Source organism: Mollisia scopiformis (assembly GCF_001500285.1).
Source record: "Mollisia scopiformis unplaced genomic scaffold LY89scaffold_1, whole genome shotgun sequence".
NCBI classification, from domain to species: Eukaryota; Fungi; Ascomycota; class Leotiomycetes; order Helotiales; family Mollisiaceae; genus Mollisia; species Mollisia scopiformis.
The window spans coordinates 1,750,488-1,767,193 of NW_017263581.1; the positions used below are offsets into that span (position 1 = coordinate 1,750,488).

At 47.9% G+C, this 16,706-nt stretch overlaps 7 protein-coding genes across 7 annotated transcripts; 3 read left to right on the forward strand and 4 right to left on the reverse strand.

The window, feature by feature from the left end:
• Positions 1–1,466: 1,466 nt before the first annotated feature.
• LY89DRAFT_17710 (uncharacterized protein) lies at positions 1,467–2,726 on the reverse strand. The gene is made up of 2 exons (XM_018205581.1): positions 2,501–2,726; positions 1,467–2,446 (listed from the first exon to the last, which is right to left on the reverse strand). The coding sequence occupies exons 1-2, from the start codon at positions 2,614–2,616 to the stop codon at positions 1,582–1,584; spliced, it is 981 nt and encodes a 326-aa protein (XP_018078677.1). The 5' UTR covers positions 2,617–2,726; the 3' UTR covers positions 1,467–1,581.
• Positions 2,727–6,689: 3,963 nt separating this feature from the next.
• On the reverse strand, positions 6,690–8,295 carry LY89DRAFT_572096 (uncharacterized protein; the record flags this gene model as incomplete). The annotated part of the gene is made up of 2 exons (XM_018208624.1): positions 6,690–7,636; positions 7,686–8,295. The coding sequence occupies 2 exons, from the start codon at positions 8,293–8,295 to the stop codon at positions 6,690–6,692; spliced, it is 1,557 nt and encodes a 518-aa protein (XP_018078678.1).
• A 752-nt stretch (positions 8,296–9,047) lies between these two features.
• LY89DRAFT_550478 (uncharacterized protein) lies at positions 9,048–9,467 on the forward strand (the record flags this gene model as incomplete). The annotated part of the gene is made up of 4 exons (XM_018208301.1): positions 9,048–9,155; positions 9,203–9,261; positions 9,309–9,373; positions 9,424–9,467. Coding segments are annotated over 4 exons (276 nt in total), but the record flags the coding sequence as incomplete, so codon positions are not given.
• On the reverse strand, positions 9,424–11,557 carry LY89DRAFT_18357 (alpha/beta-hydrolase). The gene is made up of 4 exons (XM_018205639.1): positions 11,356–11,557; positions 10,476–11,306; positions 10,186–10,427; positions 9,424–10,138 (listed from the first exon to the last, which is right to left on the reverse strand). The coding sequence occupies exons 2-4, from the start codon at positions 11,146–11,148 to the stop codon at positions 9,659–9,661; spliced, it is 1,395 nt and encodes a 464-aa protein (XP_018078680.1). The 5' UTR covers positions 11,149–11,306; positions 11,356–11,557; the 3' UTR covers positions 9,424–9,658.
• A 361-nt stretch (positions 11,558–11,918) lies between these two features.
• LY89DRAFT_663076 (uncharacterized protein) lies at positions 11,919–12,620 on the forward strand (the record flags this gene model as incomplete). Its single annotated transcript, XM_018212685.1, has 2 exons — positions 11,919–11,942; positions 11,991–12,620. The coding sequence occupies 2 exons, from the start codon at positions 11,919–11,921 to the stop codon at positions 12,618–12,620; spliced, it is 654 nt and encodes a 217-aa protein (XP_018078681.1).
• A 384-nt stretch (positions 12,621–13,004) lies between these two features.
• Positions 13,005–14,516, forward strand: LY89DRAFT_18405 (uncharacterized protein). Its single transcript, XM_018205646.1, has 2 exons — positions 13,005–13,340; positions 13,395–14,516. Exons 1-2 carry the CDS (start codon positions 13,255–13,257, stop codon positions 14,407–14,409), a joined length of 1,101 nt encoding a protein of 366 aa, XP_018078682.1. The 5' UTR covers positions 13,005–13,254; the 3' UTR covers positions 14,410–14,516.
• LY89DRAFT_703444 (uncharacterized protein) lies at positions 14,448–16,676 on the reverse strand. Its single transcript, XM_018217322.1, has 2 exons — positions 15,403–16,676; positions 14,448–15,353 (listed from the first exon to the last, which is right to left on the reverse strand). The coding sequence occupies exons 1-2, from the start codon at positions 16,470–16,472 to the stop codon at positions 14,651–14,653; spliced, it is 1,773 nt and encodes a 590-aa protein (XP_018078683.1). The 5' UTR covers positions 16,473–16,676; the 3' UTR covers positions 14,448–14,650.
• Positions 16,677–16,706: the final 30 nt, after the last annotated feature.

Sequence of the window (16,706 nt, forward strand, 5' to 3'; positions counted from 1 at the left end):
CTTGAGGTCCAACTGCAGAGGCAGAAGGATCTCTAGTTCAGAGTTGTAAAACAGATGAAGTTCTTACGTCCACAAGAGGGTATTATATACTAAGACAGCAAGGCCAAGGTCCAGAATTCAGACCACTTTCCCTCCGGAATCGGGATTGTGCCATAACTTCGGACGAACGCTAACGGAGATACAGATAACAGTGTTCAGGTCTCTGTCCAAATTCAGAAGGAGACACTAGAAATCCGGATTAGGAAACTACGTCAAGACCAGCGTTATTCGGAAGAGATACACCTACTAGCACTATATCAAGAGTTTGGTCGTTGGATGTAACTTCTGCTTCATACTTGAGAACTTACAGAAGCTATGAAGCTATACGGAAGTCAACTTATGTCTAGAGGCATAATCTGGAAGATAGGGAAGAATAGCCAAGGGCAAAAGCAGCGCCGACTACGGAGACTTGGACTTTGACCACATGAGACAGCTCTTCTTAAGCTGGAGTCACCAAAGTGTCAGAGCAGAAGAAAGCTGGATCCCCAGAGCATCTAACAAAGGCAGTCGTTATTGCCGGATTCGGGCAAGCAACTACAACAACTATATTTTCCAGGACCGGACAGGTTTCTGCACAGAAAAGGAATAGCAGCGAGTAAATAAGTCCATTCGTCACTGAGAACATATGCTAACACCAGCTCTAGTGTTGAAAACATATCCGTGGTACCAGATCTCGGAGCGGGCCGCAGATTCCGTCACCCAGGAACGAGTGGCAACGACGCACAATAGCCTACACCGGCGCTCTCGGAACCAAGGAACAGCGAATACGGTCACGAATTACCACCTGCTAGAAATTTAGGAATACAAGTTATAAAGAAATGAGTGTCGGAATATCGTAGAGCGGTTTTCGGTGACACCTAATTTCAGGCAAGATTTCATTCAAGACTTGGTCGTGACTAACACCGTGACTGCCTCAATAGGACTACGACCCCTGGACAAGCTGGGAATCATGTCTTCGGATCAAGCAATAAATACTCGAAATACGAATAGTCAACAGTCTCCATTGTGCAGAATAGCACCGCAAGAGAAAAATGCTACGACAATTAATCGGTCTGCAAGGAAATCCGATGATTCACACATGCATTTGTTTGCCTGGGTCTGGAATGCAACGATCTTGGGCCATTCGAGAGGCTGCCAAACAGGGCTACCATCGTACGAGTTCGGCATGTGAATCAATGAGGGCAACTCGAACAGAACAAGTCCACTGCAAGTCGCTAACTCCAGCACTTCATCGCTTGAGATCCGCCCTTCGACTCTTTACCCAAAGGAAACTGCACACAGGGTTTGGAGAACACAGCATATCAAACATATGATTCTCAAAACATCGAGCTTCTTGCGTCATGCACGTGCAAGGCACTGTCGCATTCATATTGAGCGTGTATTATTAGGCTGAAGTCACTTGCTCATCCTACAAGGTGCAGTGCACTCTTGCTTTAAGTTTAAGGTTCAATTTAACATTCAAGATTACTATGTACCAACAAGAATATCTCGAATTTACAACACCTCAACACCCTCCCACCTTACTCCTAAATTTTCCGTCTATTAGACGGTACCACCCATCTGTGTGGTCATCGTTGCCGTGCCTTGGGCAATGTAGCAAGATCCATCGCTGTTTCCAACGGGGTCGGAGGCAGTCAGCCACATGTTCTCGGTTCTTGAGGAAGTGCAGTCTGCTGCCTCGGTGCTGGTGATGGTCATGTCGTAGTTGTTGTTGTTGGGGTTCATGATAGCAGAGACATCATATCCACAGCCAGTGCTGACGAAGTTGGCCTCGCCCCAAGTAGTGGCGAACGCTCCGGACTCGGCAATGTCACTGACAGCCTGGGCCCATCCAATCTGAGAGTTCTCTTGGAAAGCAACAATCTGGCTTTCTCCGGCGGCGAGAGCGAAGGTGAGGATAGGTGTAACGGGAGCAACACATGATCCGAGGTTGGCTTCTGCGTCATCCACAGCGCCGGTCTTGCTATAGGCCTTGTTCCAGAGGACAACGGTCATTGTCTCGCCAGAAGTATTGATGAACTCGTTGGTGTAGTCATAGCCAGTTCGTGAATCGACTTTGAGCATGTTTGATCCTTGGGGTGAACCAATGTTTCCAATATAAGAGACTTCTGAGCCGCTGGAAGTAGTAACTGCAGATCCGAACTCGGTCAAGTCGTTGGCAAGACCAACCAAATCATCCCAAAGAGTTGTCAGGCTGGAAGATGAAGTGCCAGATATCGAAGTGGTGGTAGCTTGGGCAGAAGTAGCACTGCTAGTGGCAGCTACGACGGCGGCAGCGGTAGTCGTTGCGACGGGAGCTTCAGTGGCTGCGACGACAGCGGCGGATGTCGAGGTGTGTTGTCCAGCAGCCCAGGCAGAAGACCAGTCGATGCCCATGTCGTTCCAATCGAGAGCAGCCCAGTCGACACTTTCATTCATGTTAGTATGGATTAAACAATTGTTTCGATGATATCAAGCTTACTCTTTCTTCTCGTGCGCCTTCTTGTGGAGGTGGGCATGAGCATGAGCCGGACCAGCCACGGCTTCACCAACGCAGAGCGCGGCCAGAACCATTCCAGATGTTGTTGAGTAACGCATATTGGATGATGACGATGATAGTTTATGTTATGTATATATATTTAACAATAAGGTCCAATCGTTACTGTGAATACGTGTGTCTTATTTCTTGTTTCGTGAATCGGGATCGGAGTCGATATACACAGAAATCGAGTCGTGAGGTAGAAAAGGAGGCCGTTGATTTGATAGTTGATAATGAGTGTGGGAGAGCGATGTATTGCTCAATGGTTGTAGTGGGTTGTCAAAGGAGTGATATGAACTGAAGGAAGGTGTTCAACGGCGACCTTGGGTCCTCTCGTCTGGGGGGCAGCGATGGAAGTGGAAGGGTGGTGCAAGAGAGGGAAGAAGAAAAGAAGCAGAAAAGGGAAACGGGGGCTTGGGCCGCTGAAGTACAGCACAGCACGGTACAGTAAGAGTACGCGATGGGTCTGGTGGCCCATCCAGTTTCCAAGCCAGCCGTCGGCCCCAGTTCACTCATCTTCCATTGTGAGAGTAATGTGTGAGTGGTGCCGTGTGGTGCACTGGTGGTGGGTGTCCCTGCACTGGCTGGGGCCTGCCCGCAGAGTGTTCTGGTGGTGGATGAGCGAAGCATTAATTTGAGAACGGGGGAGCGAGCCCAGCGTGGTAGGTGTTGGACAGGGGCTGTAATTGAGATGAACCACGCTCATTAGACGTGGAGACAGGGAAAGGATCCACTCAGATGCGCGTACCTGACGACCGGCTGCCAATTTGGCGCAAGGGGACCGTAGTGAGTGGACAGGGGGCTCGGTTAGTGGGGACGCTACGCCAGGGGTAAAATCTGCACGCCGTAAAATCTGGGAAAAATCGTGGGTCGGACTTCCGGCCGTGGGTGGACAATAGGACAATATCCTCGTCGAGAGGGCCGACAAGATTCAGGCGTGCTGGCTGGCGGCCGGGCTTTGGCCCAAGGTTAAAAAGACACGAGATGGAAAACACGAGGGTTTTTTATTGTCTGACCGCGAGAGTTTGTTTCATGATTGTTCGCGTGGAAAAAGGATAATCGTTCTTCTGTTTCGAGGGTCGAGAGAGAGCGGAGAATCAAAAGATCAGAAACAGAAACATCGATGCACAACATGAGGAGGGATTGTCTAATGCTTATCCTGCTGTACTTCGGCGGCAGTGTCAGTCAGAACGCCATCCTTCCGAGTCACGACGTAAGGAAGGATTTTTACACAAGATTATTTTTACCAAAATTATCTTCATCACAGTCACAGTCGCCAGTCCAGGGTAAATGTTTATTTCAAAGAAAAGAATCAAATAAAATCAGAATGGAATGGCTTCGTCACATCCTCATCATCCAGTAAAATGAACCCCATCTCTTTTTCCTCCCTCCATCTCCATCGAATCTTAGTCAAGTGCCGGCTACTTCTAGCTTGCCACCAAGCTTTTGACTGCGACGTCGTTTCGAGTAATATCCCGAGCGCATCAACGGGCCAATCTCTCCACTGGCGATGCGTGCGGGTCTGACATCGAGAGAAAGGCCATACAGGATCTCGCACTAGGAGATCGAGGAAAGCTAGAAGAAATCAACAGTGGTGATCGGATGGTCTGGACTTGTTGGACGCGTGTGTCGCACAAGTTCACGTATGAGAGGTTGCCTCGGTTGCGGAGATGACTGTGTGTGGAGGGCTTGTGTACACGAAAAGAAGAATTGTGCGCGAATTATGCTGTCCATAACTCGGGGCGAAGAGTGGATTATGGAATTGTGATCTGAACTGCAGTGCGCTGGGAGAAAGCCGCCGAATGTCGGTCGGGGATAGAGATTTTATGCTGCAGGTCTAAAAAAGTTGTGCAGTGATGGAGGGAGAGCATTTGTTTCGATTGGTGCTTCGGAGGTAAGGACGGTTTGTTGTTTTTGGTGATGAACACGTCGTTCCTGAATCCTGTTTTTTCTCCCTTGTTCTTGTTCCTGGGACCTGCAGATGATGATGATCGATGGATGGAGCCGGATTACGATATCGCGGTGCAGCAGGGCTGGTGTTTATCACGCTGCTGCATGCCGCTGAGCCTTACGAGGCCTTGACGTTTGTTCGTTCGCAGTGAGTGAGCGTTGTCGTGGTCGATGGAGACAGGTGGAGAGAGCGATTGCGGAGGATTCCTTTTGGTCTTTTTGTTGGTCGTTTCTGACTCGACGCAACACTCTCTCGAGCTTTTTCCTCTCTTTGTTTTTCATGTGAAGGGTTTTTCTTGCTCGTGCAGGCCACGACCAGGCCAAAATCAAGGAATCCTCCTTTCTTCCGTGGTATTGGATAGTTTTAAACTTGTTGGCAGGTAGACCAGGCCAGCTCACGGCCAAGTTTTCTCTCATGTCAGCAATCCATCATTGTTTGTTGTTTCTCTTCTGGCGGCAGTGGTCGTCGAGAAGGTCCCGCGAAACTTTTCGGTACCAATTGATTCAGCCTTGGAAATGTTTATACGCGATGGGGGAGCTGAATGGTTAAGTGCCGGGATGAGATGGGATTTGAGTTAGAGTTGTGGGAGGGAGGCTGCGATGGTGATTTGCTGGGTTGGCGGCTATTGTTGATCTGTGTCTTGGCTGTGTGGTTTCATTGTTCTTTGAGTGAGCCGGAGGAGCGTGCGAGTTTGAGGTTGAGGGTGGTTATTTTGATGACTGGTTATGGGTTTGTTTGGTTTGTTATTGGGTTGTTCTGGTGTTGTTGTGCTTGAGTCGTGGCCTCGGTTGAGATGAATTTCAGCATGAATCATGGTCTCATTCATGATGAAGCTTACCTTCGTAGACCTCGATCGTATTTCTATTTATTCCCGCAAAGAAAAGAATCCACTGTCACTTGACAGTCACTGTGTTCATCTACAAGAATATATGCCTCAGACCCTGGGCTTGATTTAGATGGATATCTACCGACATGAGATTCAGCATGTCTCTTTGGATCTCAACACAGTCTCACCACGCAATAACCACAGCCGCGCGTGCATACACGGGAGATGTATTGATCGACTCTGTTACAAGCCACCACTCACTTTAATTTAAGCCTCAACCTTAATCTCAAATATAGATATCCGCGCTTGAGTGCGAGCGTAAAGGACACTCTCAGAGATCATGGGGACACGATTATGTCGTCGACTTTGTTGTAAGCTAGCGTTAATGTGACTCTTGTGTAAATATTGTGTTGGATGCGAAAAAAAGGAAAGATATCTAAGATGCATGAGTGTACTTCTGCAGAGAGCATCAAGCATAACAAAACTCGGCGGTAAGGCTTGGTCAGACAGGACATGCAGGACTTGCTCAACATTCAGTAACATGGTAGCTAACTGAAAGCAGCTTCACATTACCAAGTTTTGGGACCAATATACACCAATCCTTGCCTCAATGAGGTCGACAGAAGGTGAGTGACCATAGGCCTTGCCGTTGTACACTACCTCAATTCCATCCTGCATCATTCTCGGCCATACAAACACAACCACGATACAAATCCAGATATTCCAAACCCCTTCTCTCCAGCCAGAAACCTCCCAAATCCAACAAATTCCACACCGACCACCCACGCGTCGTCAATGAGGCTCCCACCCCCATGAACAAAAACCCCAACCGCATGAACCCCCAAACACCATCCCATCTAAAGCTTCCCTCACGTCTCGCATAAACAGGCGGTTCGTCGTCCCAATTAACTTTTTTGCGAAATATGAAACTTCCAACATTCCAAGCGGGAAGGAAAACGTGGAGAGATATCCTGGGACCAGACCCGAGGATCTGGTTCGTGGTTCCTGCGGGCCGCCCGCGACCACAATCCAACATCCAACCATGCGACCTCCTGATCCCTGACAACGTGGAGAGCTGTCGAAGAGCCTCTTGACGCTGGGGTGGGTTTGGCTGCTCTGGGGTTTTGGTGTTGGGTAATTTGAGGCGAAATAGTGAGGTGGTTACAGATTGGGTTTCGTCTGATCTTCGACATAGTATTGGTCGGGGTTGAGAAATAATATTTTACAGATCTAATAATCCCAATCTATCCAGAATGATACTGCTAGCCTCTAAGTCGACATGTAAATGGTGCAAATGCTTAAACTCCAACCTGATAACCTTCCTGGCGCCCAAAATATGCAATTCGATGAAATTATCACCTAGGTTTCAACCTCGTCCAACCACTCGTCCCTGGTTTCCTCTCTCCATCACCAACCATTTCTACCGCGTCCATTACGGTCCGCATACTGATGAAACTCTGCATTCCAACTTGACTTGGCCCTCTGTCTCTCTCTGCTACCTCTTTACGGGCGCCAACAACGACGCCATCGTCACCCATTTCGTCGTCTACTGCCCATGCATTCTCGTCTAGAACTTCCCATTCGGCGTTCGCTACTTCGCTAAGAAGTTTCGATTTAAGCTTGTCGGCTATGCTGGTAGGTTTGAGAAGTTTCCAGCTACGAATAAAATCGGTGCCTTCTGCTCCTCCCAGAAACGAGTGTGCTGTCCCATGGGAATACTTTCCTATGATGGATGTAGGTGGCTCTTTCTTGCCCTCGCCATCAGTCTCTGTGTCTCGTCCCCCTTTCGTTGGTGTAGTTTGGGTAGAAGGTGTGCGACTCGCTGGTGACGGACGAGGTCGAGAATCAATTAGAAGATTGTAGAGGTTCTTCCCGATATTGCAGACATCTTCGAAGCTTCCTTCTTCTCCTACGGAGACTCCTTGACTCTTGCAGAGCCAGGCTATATCATAAGCGAGTAGTGTGACTCCTTCGAGGAAGAGACCATAGCCGGATGGATCTTCCGATGCGAGGATGGGTAGAGGCTTCTTAATAAAAAGAGGTCGAGGATGTGGTTGTCTGGGCTGTTCGGCATGTTTCGAGGCTGTTGGACTATTGTTGGACGAAGGTGTTGGAGTGGAACCTGGAAAGGGTACATCTCCATGCTTGTAAGAAGAAGGAAGAGCGAATATGGTTGGAAGAGGATAATCTCGATGTGGCAGAGTTATTTCAGCAGGCAGACGAACAGCTAAATAGTGTGTTGAGAGCATCAAAAGGTGTACAACATGAGAGAGAGCTGTAGAAATTTGCGCGGGACTTGCAGCTATTATATAATTAGCATCATCTCCCTGCCAAGAAGAAGTAGAACTCACTATTCATAGCTCTCAAGTCAACAATACCTACACCACCAATTCTATACTCATCTGGGCCACCATGGACTTTCCTGACTTTCTTGAGGCCATATAATTTGGCAGCCTCACCGCACAAGAAGGCTCTTGAAGAGGCAGTCGTTGCATGTCCTTGATTCCACTTGAATCTGGTCATACGAATACCCTTCTCTACATCTTCGATTTGACGGGTCCTTCGAGCGTCAAGGCCATTTGTTACAGATGCTAGGTCGGACTTTCTGCGAGATATATGTGCCTTCTTCTTGATCAACTCTTCTCTGGCACTCTCAACCTTTGCCCGTAGCTCATCAGCCTGAGTGATGATTTGCTGTGTCCTGTCCACAGACTGCTCCTTCTCCGCCTGAACTCCAGATATCAGGTCTGCTGTAGCCTGCCGAGGGGTCTTTGAAGCATCATCGTTGGGCTCTGCAGAGAGTAGGGAGTTTATTTGTTGGTCTAGGGCATCGTTTTCGAGCAGGACTTGAGCGTTTTGTATTCTGGAAACATATAACAAGTTGCGCGCATCAGTCGGACACAGGAAGTGTATTTTCTTCTCGCCCTGTCCAACACCTCGAAAGCATATGTCACACTGCATGTCGTAGAGACTTATGACGAGGCCGCTGGGGCCTGTCTTCGACCAAAGGAATGCTGTTGTCTCGAAGAAGGAATATTGAATGTGGCAGTCGTTGAGTTGTCAGTTTGATGCATGTCGCAACGTATGAATAGGCGGGGAGAGGTAGGCAAGTCTTATAGGCAGGCCATGTTGTGAATGTTTGGCATTGCTTTGTAGTTGGCGAGGCTGGATCTCGAGGGCAACCCACCGAATCATCGTCGGACTTCCAAAGCCTTATCGGGCTCGCTTGCTTATCAGAGTATCACGTGGATACGCGCATGTCAGTCGCGCTTCCCAGATGACCTTCTTCCTCCTTCCCAAACAGTAAGCTGGATACACTTGCTACTGGAACTCAAATCAACCCAATCGTGCATTAAACAACGTTCATCATGTCTTCAACACCCAAATCGCCGCCTTCCACACCCTCAAGACGTAATATGGCTGTTGAGAAGCTGTCACGGACCAGAACGCCTTTGCCCAATGGTGCGAATAGGGAGAAGAAGAGCAATGAAAACGCTACAGCCGTACCAGAGAACATGGAGAGGGCTGATGATACCATCAAAGTCCCGTCTACGTCGCCTTCACTCAGTAGTGACACTGCCATGAATGAGACCGAGAGTCAAGTTTCAAACGGGCATCAACCAAATGGACATGCCCACAAGGGATACTCGTCACAGTCAAGTGGATATCACGAACAGCCGGTCGATGGAGCAAATCAATTCGACGTTTCGACCTTACCGCCATTTGACTGGGAAGACTTTCGACGCCGATACAGGGCAGATCTCAAGCAGGTCGACGCCGACGAGACGAGCCTTCTGGACGACTTCGACAAATTAGCTCAGGTGAGGCCTAATAGCAAGTTTCTCGTGAAAGACTAACTGTCAAGCAGTCATTTGTATTCTGGTCCGACACTGCTGCTAACCGAGATAATCTCAGAGCTGCCAAACGGTAAGCTAACTCCCTTTCCATATACACAATCCCTTACTATTTGCTAGCCTTTGCACCCGTGAAAAATATGTCGACCTTGCCGAAGAGGCTTTGGCGGAAAAGCAACGAAGATGTGAGTATTGTCTACATAAATCATGGGTATCTAGCTAATTAGATCTCTAGATGTTCAAGTTGTTGGTGCTTTCAAGCAAGCTCTCGAGATGCTGAGAGGTAGTGGACTCTGAATTGCACGTGGTTTCATATATTTCTTGTGGGATGATCTGCTTGCTTGTGAGACCATCTTTCGCATTGTTACGATAGGTCCGAGGCATTTTGGTAGGCGTTCGAGGAAATGAACAGAAAAGTCTTCCATTTATACACTATAGCGCCAGATACCCAAAATCCAGATCCTCTTCTATCATGCAGGCACGTCTGTCTGCGCATAACTTGCAATGGCAGGCTCACTGAGGACTTTATCGGGATATGTCAATGCTCCAAATACCAGCTCTACCACAATGGCCTCTGTGGCCAAGACATCTGTCAGGCTCAGCCCGCTAATGACGATTTTCTGACATTCAGCAACAACATCAACTCTGCTGAGATCCCCAGGACCGTCGTGGATCAAAGCGTCTTTTGCAAGTGCAAACGCCAGCGCGTTGTACAAAACACCCTCATGCGTATACAAGGTCCCGCCAGGTTGAGCAACAGTACATGCATTTTGCAATTCAGTGTTCGAGACGCCAACTTTTCTTTCGTCGAACACATAAGCCGAAGCACCGGTGTTCTCCTGAGGCTGTATGATTTCGTCGAAGATGCTATATACACTTGTGGTAGGTACATATGCGGAGCTTCCGCCAGCGTTTCTTAGGGTTGCGACGAAGGTGGAGTTGTATTCTTGCTTCAAGTATGTTAGCCAATGTGCCCAGGAGGTGAAGGAAGATGTACCTGAAGAATAGCGGGAGCACATGGCAGTCTAGGGAATCCTGGGCACAAAAAGTAGGCAGTCTCAGTCCCGTGCAGATCACCACTGATGGGTATGAAATCTGATATGACAGACCTTGTGGAAGGCCAGTAAGTCACAGCCCATTGTGAGATCGAGGAACCTGCTGACCAAGAAAGTACAGATACGTTCTTGTTGTCTGAGATGGCTGATATGTAGTTGACCGCGTACGCCACATATTCAGCTTCTACTCTGCATTAGCATATGCTATGAGAGCAAAGGTTGAGAAACTAACCAATTTGAAGATCGGCCAACTGCTTGCCTGGAATGTTGATGTACACTGGGTCTGCATAGTCTGAACCTTGGAACTCTTTGCCAAAGTTTGGCCCAAAGTTACCTCCTGCGAGAGCTCCCGTTCCTGAAACAAGCAGTACAGCCGGTATCTCGCCATAAGTAAAATTGCTTGGTATGTATATCGCAGATCTCAAGCTATTCTCATCCAACGAGTATGGAGCGTCTCCTGCACTTTTCTGAGGGTAGACAGCTGGACTTGGGGAGAGGGGATTGTTATTGCTGCTGGAATTTTCCTCGGAGCCTTCTGTAGTCACAAGGTTTGTGATATCACTGGGTACCAATCCGTCAAGGATAAAGTCCAAGGCATTGACTACGAAGTCGGTCGGATGTGCTGCATAAACACTTGCAACGCTCGAGATGGCATCTGGGATCGCGGCTGGAACCGGAGATGGTACTATTGCTTCCAACACGTCGATCAAGATCGAAGCAGCAGCCCCAAGAATGGCAGCATCAGATTCTAGGCCAGCTGCAATAGATTCGATCTGAGATTGATCTGTAATCTTGGATGGTAGGTCAAGAAGTTGTCTCTCTGCAAGTCGTTCTGGCTGAGTAGGTGTTGGATTCGAGAGAACAACTTGAGTAAGAGTGAAGACCAACAAATAAGATATCTTCATTTTGAACTACTTCGTACATTCGAGTAAAGAACAGGCAAACAACTTTGAATCCAGAACTTGAGCAGCATCTTCATAACGAGATGTGAAATATCCGTAGAGAGCTCCACTTTAGCTTGAGCAGTATTGTTCAAGCCGAGGCACTTGGCATCATATCTGCACTGGCAGAGTGAGCTTTTAAGTACATAACTGGCATGGTGAAAAGCATACAATGGTCCGAGAGGGGGTTGGCGGCAGATCGTCGATAGTGGTGGATGATCATTTGAAGCCGCCGAGGCTGAGATTTGCAGCGCACCATGGATTTTTCACAGCCCATCATTATCAAATCTCTTCCGTTATTTTCTCACAGTAAAGCAATTCGTTTCGTCAAAGTCCAGAAGTCACCCGTACCATAACAAATGGAATGTAAGATAATATTGTCCCAGATTTGGTGGGACAATATAAGTAGGCTAAGTCCGAAGAGCGACTTAAAATTTGAAAGATGAAAGTAAGAACGATTTAACCTCTTATTTATCTCGAATCTCGAAAAGCCTACCTTTCGATCTTCTATTATCTTGAAGGTTCAGGAACAATATCATCTTATATCTCAATTTCTACCGTACCTACTCTGGGGCAAATAAATATCCACCAGGTGACTTCGCGATCTCGAGATTTGTTGGTCGCCGTATAAATTTCTACTTGCTGAACATCACCAATTCTCTTTTGCCAACCACACCACAATATGTGACACTCTTAAACCATCTTACCTTGTGACCACATCGCACGCCTTCAGCATGGCTGCGCCAGTTGTCTCTTCTGTAAGCCTACGAATCCAACTACCTCCTTCTACAACTAACAGTTCACAGGAGGAACTCGCCTCTTTCCACGCGACGCATTTCTCTTCGAGCGCAGCCGACTACTTTGCGCAGCACTTTCTTGGTCCCGTTGATGATGAGCACTACGTGGAAAATGGAGAAGAAGAAGACGACGGTATTGGCTACTACGAAGATGGTGTAAAGCGTACCTTGACCGATCAGCAAATTGCCATCTTCAGGCACTCCGAGATTCAAGCTCTACTGCGCGAACGACGACATGCGGCAGAAGCGAAAGATGACGAGATCCATATTGAAGCTGCAGCTCCCATGATCGGACCTGTACAACCCGAAAAGAGCAATAGCGACCTGGCAGTAAAGCCAATACTTGGGGACCGTGAGATGGAAGATGGCGAGGTTGGAGACAACACCACGTCCGATGCTCCCACGCCCACTTCCCAATCTTCAAATAAGAACAGACGCCCATTCTCGAAATCGAAAGCCAAGAAGGCAGACCGTGGCAAACAACGAGGTTACTATAAGGAGGTAGTCAAGCCTGACTTGAGAAAGAGGACTTGGGATGTTGTAGAGCAAGGACTCGGAAGCTTGGACTATGATGAGGGTAGTTCGAATATGGCTCCTTCGCATCCAGCGCAGAGAAGACGGATCACTTACGAGGATTGAAGGAGCTGGGAGGAATATAACCTTTCAACTCTGCAACTATAATCACGCAGCGCTGGTCTCCTGCCACAGAAGGAGTATACATTCGAGTCTGCATGTCACTGGTATGTCCAATCTCTTGTCTCAATCTGTTTCAAAAACTACATGATGAAAACCAATCGTATCGTCATCCTTAGTCTGAACCTAGTGGTTGATTTTAGCCTTCGTACTTCGGTATGTTGTGCTTCTGTCTTCACGCTGGGCCCCTGATGAAACAATAATCTTCTCTCTGAATTAGCATCCAGTATTTTTCATGAATGAATCCTCTTCTTTGACTCAGTTGCTGACTGGAATATCTGAATTTTAGGACCGTTGAGATGAATATCATTTTACGAAAGAAGTCAACCTTCAGCTCATGATATAGGCGTAATCTGCGAGACTGTATTGCTTGAGGCCCATACTCTCTGGCAGATTGCAACTTCAGGATGCTACACGAGGTTGGACACGTAGTCAGGAAACTACCTGGATATTATGTAGATATAAAGCGCACGAGGCTGAGACGCAGCCTCGCAGGACAATAGCCTTCGGCTAGTGACTAGGCTGAGAAACAATGCATGATACTTGATCTTCCTCTTGAATCCCACCATAATCCTTCAAAATGAGTGGTCTCCCAAGTTATGATGATGATCTTCTTGCGCGACTAAATGCCCTCAAAAAATCAAATATTCAACTTGATCCATCCAAGTATGCCCAGGCCTCGCCTTCTATACGTCACTTCACATGCTGAGCCCTTGCTAGACCCAGACCTTTGACAGACACTGCAAAGAAGGAAACCCCTGAATCCGATCTCTCAGCACGATTAAGAAGCCTTCGAAATGGCTCTGCATCTCCGTCTCCAGCACCCAAACCGACAACGGCAATACGGAGCAATTCAGAAGCCTCGGCCTTTCCATCTACTCCATTAGACGAACCAGAGTCAGATCCTCTTAGACACCCAACGGACATAGACGACAAGACCCTCGATGAGCTTTTAGCTGATCTTGGTCCAGAGGACCAATGGACTCTGAATCCTGACGACCCAGCTGACATTCAGAAGCTTCTGAATGAAGCCAAGAATGCCCTACCCAGTGAAAAAGCTGAGCCTAGCTCCAAGGACGATGAAGAGGCAGGAGAAGCATCAAGACCGGGAGACAAGAAGCCGGACAAAGAGTACTTAATCCGAGATCTTGACATGTCGGCCTTTGCACTGGATGACGGCGAGCCACAAGCCAAGGACACAAAGCATGGTTCGAAGCTTGAAGACGAATCACGTGAAGCACAAGATATTGTAGCCAGATTACTCGATGAAGTGAACCTTGAGAAGGCCGCAGAGAGGGAAGATCAAGGAAACTCTCCAGGTGCACCAACAGAGAAAGATGAAGAAGAAAGTACGCTTTCACTCCCATCAGCTCCCACGAAGCTCCCGGATCTTTCAGTAGATCCAGAAACCAGCAAGAACTCTCTAGATTTCGAATCAGACATCACTGCACGAATGGCGGCTCTGAGAGGACTTGGGGCTACGGATTCGCTTGGGCTTCCATCTGCGCCGACTTTCAAGCCGTCGGATAAGCCTGTGAATGGGGTCATGAAGAAATACACAGACGAGGAGGTCGATACATGGTGTATCATTTGTCAAGACGATGCTACTGTGAAGTGTATCGGTTGTGGTGGAGATCTCTATTGTGCGAATTGTTGGAAGGAGGGTCATATGGGACCTGATGTTGGGTATGAGGAGAAGATGCATAAATGGACGAAGTATAAGAAAATGAATTAAGGATAGACATCTCTTCACGACTCGACAAGAGTTGCGAAAATGGGCGAAAATCATTATAATGCAACGCTCGTACAATTTGATTGACATCCTACTCGTATACATAAACATTTTTTCGGAGTCCGCGTGGTATATCCTGACTCCTGCTTCCCTACTCCCATGCCGGAACCATGCAGAAATCCAAGACTGTACAAACGACAACGTGAAAGAGAGCGCTCAATTTAGTCCTCCGCGAACCATCCATTTATTGATTGTCATCATGATTATTTGAAGTTGTTGTCTTCTTCGCCTTGCCACGAATATCTTGCCAGGTAGCGCCAAATCTTCTCCCCGTGCTGGCAAGAAGGCCTTCCTCCTCGTCGGCCTCGGCATCCTGGTCAAGTTGGCTAAGATCCAGCTTTGGCGTTCGGAATAGCGACGTGAGGAAGACAATCAAGAACACAGCAAGGAAGGCGAACTGTGCCCAAAAAGCCAGAGCGCCAAAGACTGGGAAGTTGGCCGTTACTCGATTAAGGAACGTGGAAACGACACTGGGAGTGCAGACATTCTTGGATCCGCCATCGGTAGATAGCTCAGAGCATGGTTTAACCAGTTCGGGATGCTTTGAGCAATTGGGCTGGTCACCAGGGAATCGAGTTGGGTTGCTGCAAAACGTCTGGGCTCCGTAAATAGCATATTGTGGAGCAACAATCATGGCAACCGAGTAGTTGATTGCAAGCATAATCAAAGTCAACATCACTGTCGCCATGAGAAGAGCTTGAGGCGTGGTATGGCCCTTGCGAATCTCAAAGATCTTGATCCACAAGAAGCGGATTCCAATAGTCGCAATTCCAGCCACAGAGCTGCTGAAGAAGAATAGCACCAGCAAAGCCATGATTGCATAATCGATGGGGAAGACCCTTGATGTCTGCACAAAGAGCCAGTTCACAGGTTGGAAAACGTTGATGCTGGAGGAGATTAGTATCCAAGGTCGACTTTGAGGTTGATTTCACTTACCTGCCCAAGATATATCCACAATGCTGTTTGCAGACCGAGTTCGTCGCTTTATCAATGCCAGTGATCAACATTGACACCCAAAGTACGATTGCAAGCAGGAGAAGAAGAATGCCTCCAATCAGCTTCAGAGGTCGGAACACAGCGCAAAGTTTGGTCCATGCTCTGACAATGAACGACTTGCCATCGCCTCGAGCCTCTGCAGCAAGACGCTCTCTACGAACAAGGGTTCGCTCTTCACGAACCAATGCCTCTAGCTCTCTCTGATCTTTAGCCGGCATTCCATCTTCGCGGCCAGCATTACGGCCCTCGAGTTGGCGTTGTCTCTCTCGGTTCTGTTCCAAGGCCGATGCTGTAGTCTCTGATAATTGAGGTGCGCTAATAGAAGGAGCTGATTTGATGAAAGAGATAGGTAGAAGAGCGAGTCCCGCTGCGGTATATAAGATGTAGAGCAACGTGCCCAAGCAAATGAGCAATCCAAGAGCAAAGGTTAGAGCTCGTTCGCCGTGGTTCTCAGACAATAGACCCTTGAAATAGTCGAAGTCGTTCCACTCATGATGAGATCCATTGCGGTTCCAGGCAACGGGCACGAAAAAGCCAACGAGGAAGATAATGACCACAAGGACAACGAAGATCAGGGTGTATTTCAATGCTCCCATAAACCTTTGAGAGAAGGTTTGAGTGCCTTCTTCAGCCTCGACATCATCATATTCTTCATAGAAGAAATATGTGAAGGGGACCACCAAGAGACAGAGGAGAGCGTCCAAGCTATAGAGGGTGTAGTACACAATCTCGAGTGTGTACAATATGTTCTTCACTGTGTCTGGAGTCGCCCAATCCTTCTTGGCTCCAAGCTTAACAGAATTCGTAGAGCTGACCAAAGCAATATCGACAGAGAGTAGAAGGACCGTTGCCAGTAAGGACGTTAAGGTTATGATTGTGATAGTTGAGACCAGGGCTGATCTGTCTCTCGGCGTTTGATATGTGTAGGTAAATATCGCAGCTATGAGAGCTACAAGAGCTACGGCAACAGCATATGCCACCCAAATGAATGCCGTCTGTATGAGCGCCATATTTGGCGATTCGAGCGTCGCCTCGACTCGATTGATAGGCGCTGTTTCGGAGGCTAAATATCGTGTTGTATTAGCTACAGCGAGCAACGGACTGGAAAGCTAAAGACAGCTGCGTCTTTTTCAAGTAAACTATGAACTCACCTTCAATTATTGAATCTTCTGTAATTGTTACCGTTAATAAATTATGGAAAAGCAAGGAGTGTGTGTGGCTCTGCTTGCCTTAATGAAGTGAAG

Excerpts from the sequence above, each read along its gene's own strand:
- LY89DRAFT_18357 (XM_018205639.1), bottom strand. The coding sequence starts at position 11,148 with ATGAAGATATCTTATTTGTTGGTCTTCACTCTTACTCAAGTTGTTCTC. Across the intron at positions 10,428-10,475 it reads GTTGGCCGATCTTCAAATTG|AAGCTGAATATGTGGCGTAC; the intron begins GTTAGTTTCTCA and ends AATGCAGAGTAG. Across the intron at positions 10,139-10,185 it reads GTGCTCCCGCTATTCTTCAG|CAAGAATACAACTCCACCTT; the intron begins GTACATCTTCCT and ends ACATACTTGAAG.
- LY89DRAFT_703444 (XM_018217322.1), bottom strand. The coding sequence starts at position 16,472 with ATGGCGCTCATACAGACGGCATTCATTTGGGTGGCATATGCTGTTGCC. Across the intron at positions 15,354-15,402 it reads TGTGGATATATCTTGGGCAG|CATCAACGTTTTCCAACCTG; the intron begins GTAAGTGAAATC and ends AATCTCCTCCAG.
- LY89DRAFT_17710 (XM_018205581.1), bottom strand. The coding sequence starts at position 2,616 with ATGCGTTACTCAACAACATCTGGAATGGTTCTGGCCGCGCTCTGCGTT. Across the intron at positions 2,447-2,500 it reads AAGGCGCACGAGAAGAAAGA|TGTCGACTGGGCTGCTCTCG; the intron begins GTAAGCTTGATA and ends CATGAATGAAAG.
- LY89DRAFT_18405 (XM_018205646.1), top strand. The coding sequence starts at position 13,255 with ATGAGTGGTCTCCCAAGTTATGATGATGATCTTCTTGCGCGACTAAAT. Across the intron at positions 13,341-13,394 it reads ATTCAACTTGATCCATCCAA|ACCCAGACCTTTGACAGACA; the intron begins GTATGCCCAGGC and ends AGCCCTTGCTAG.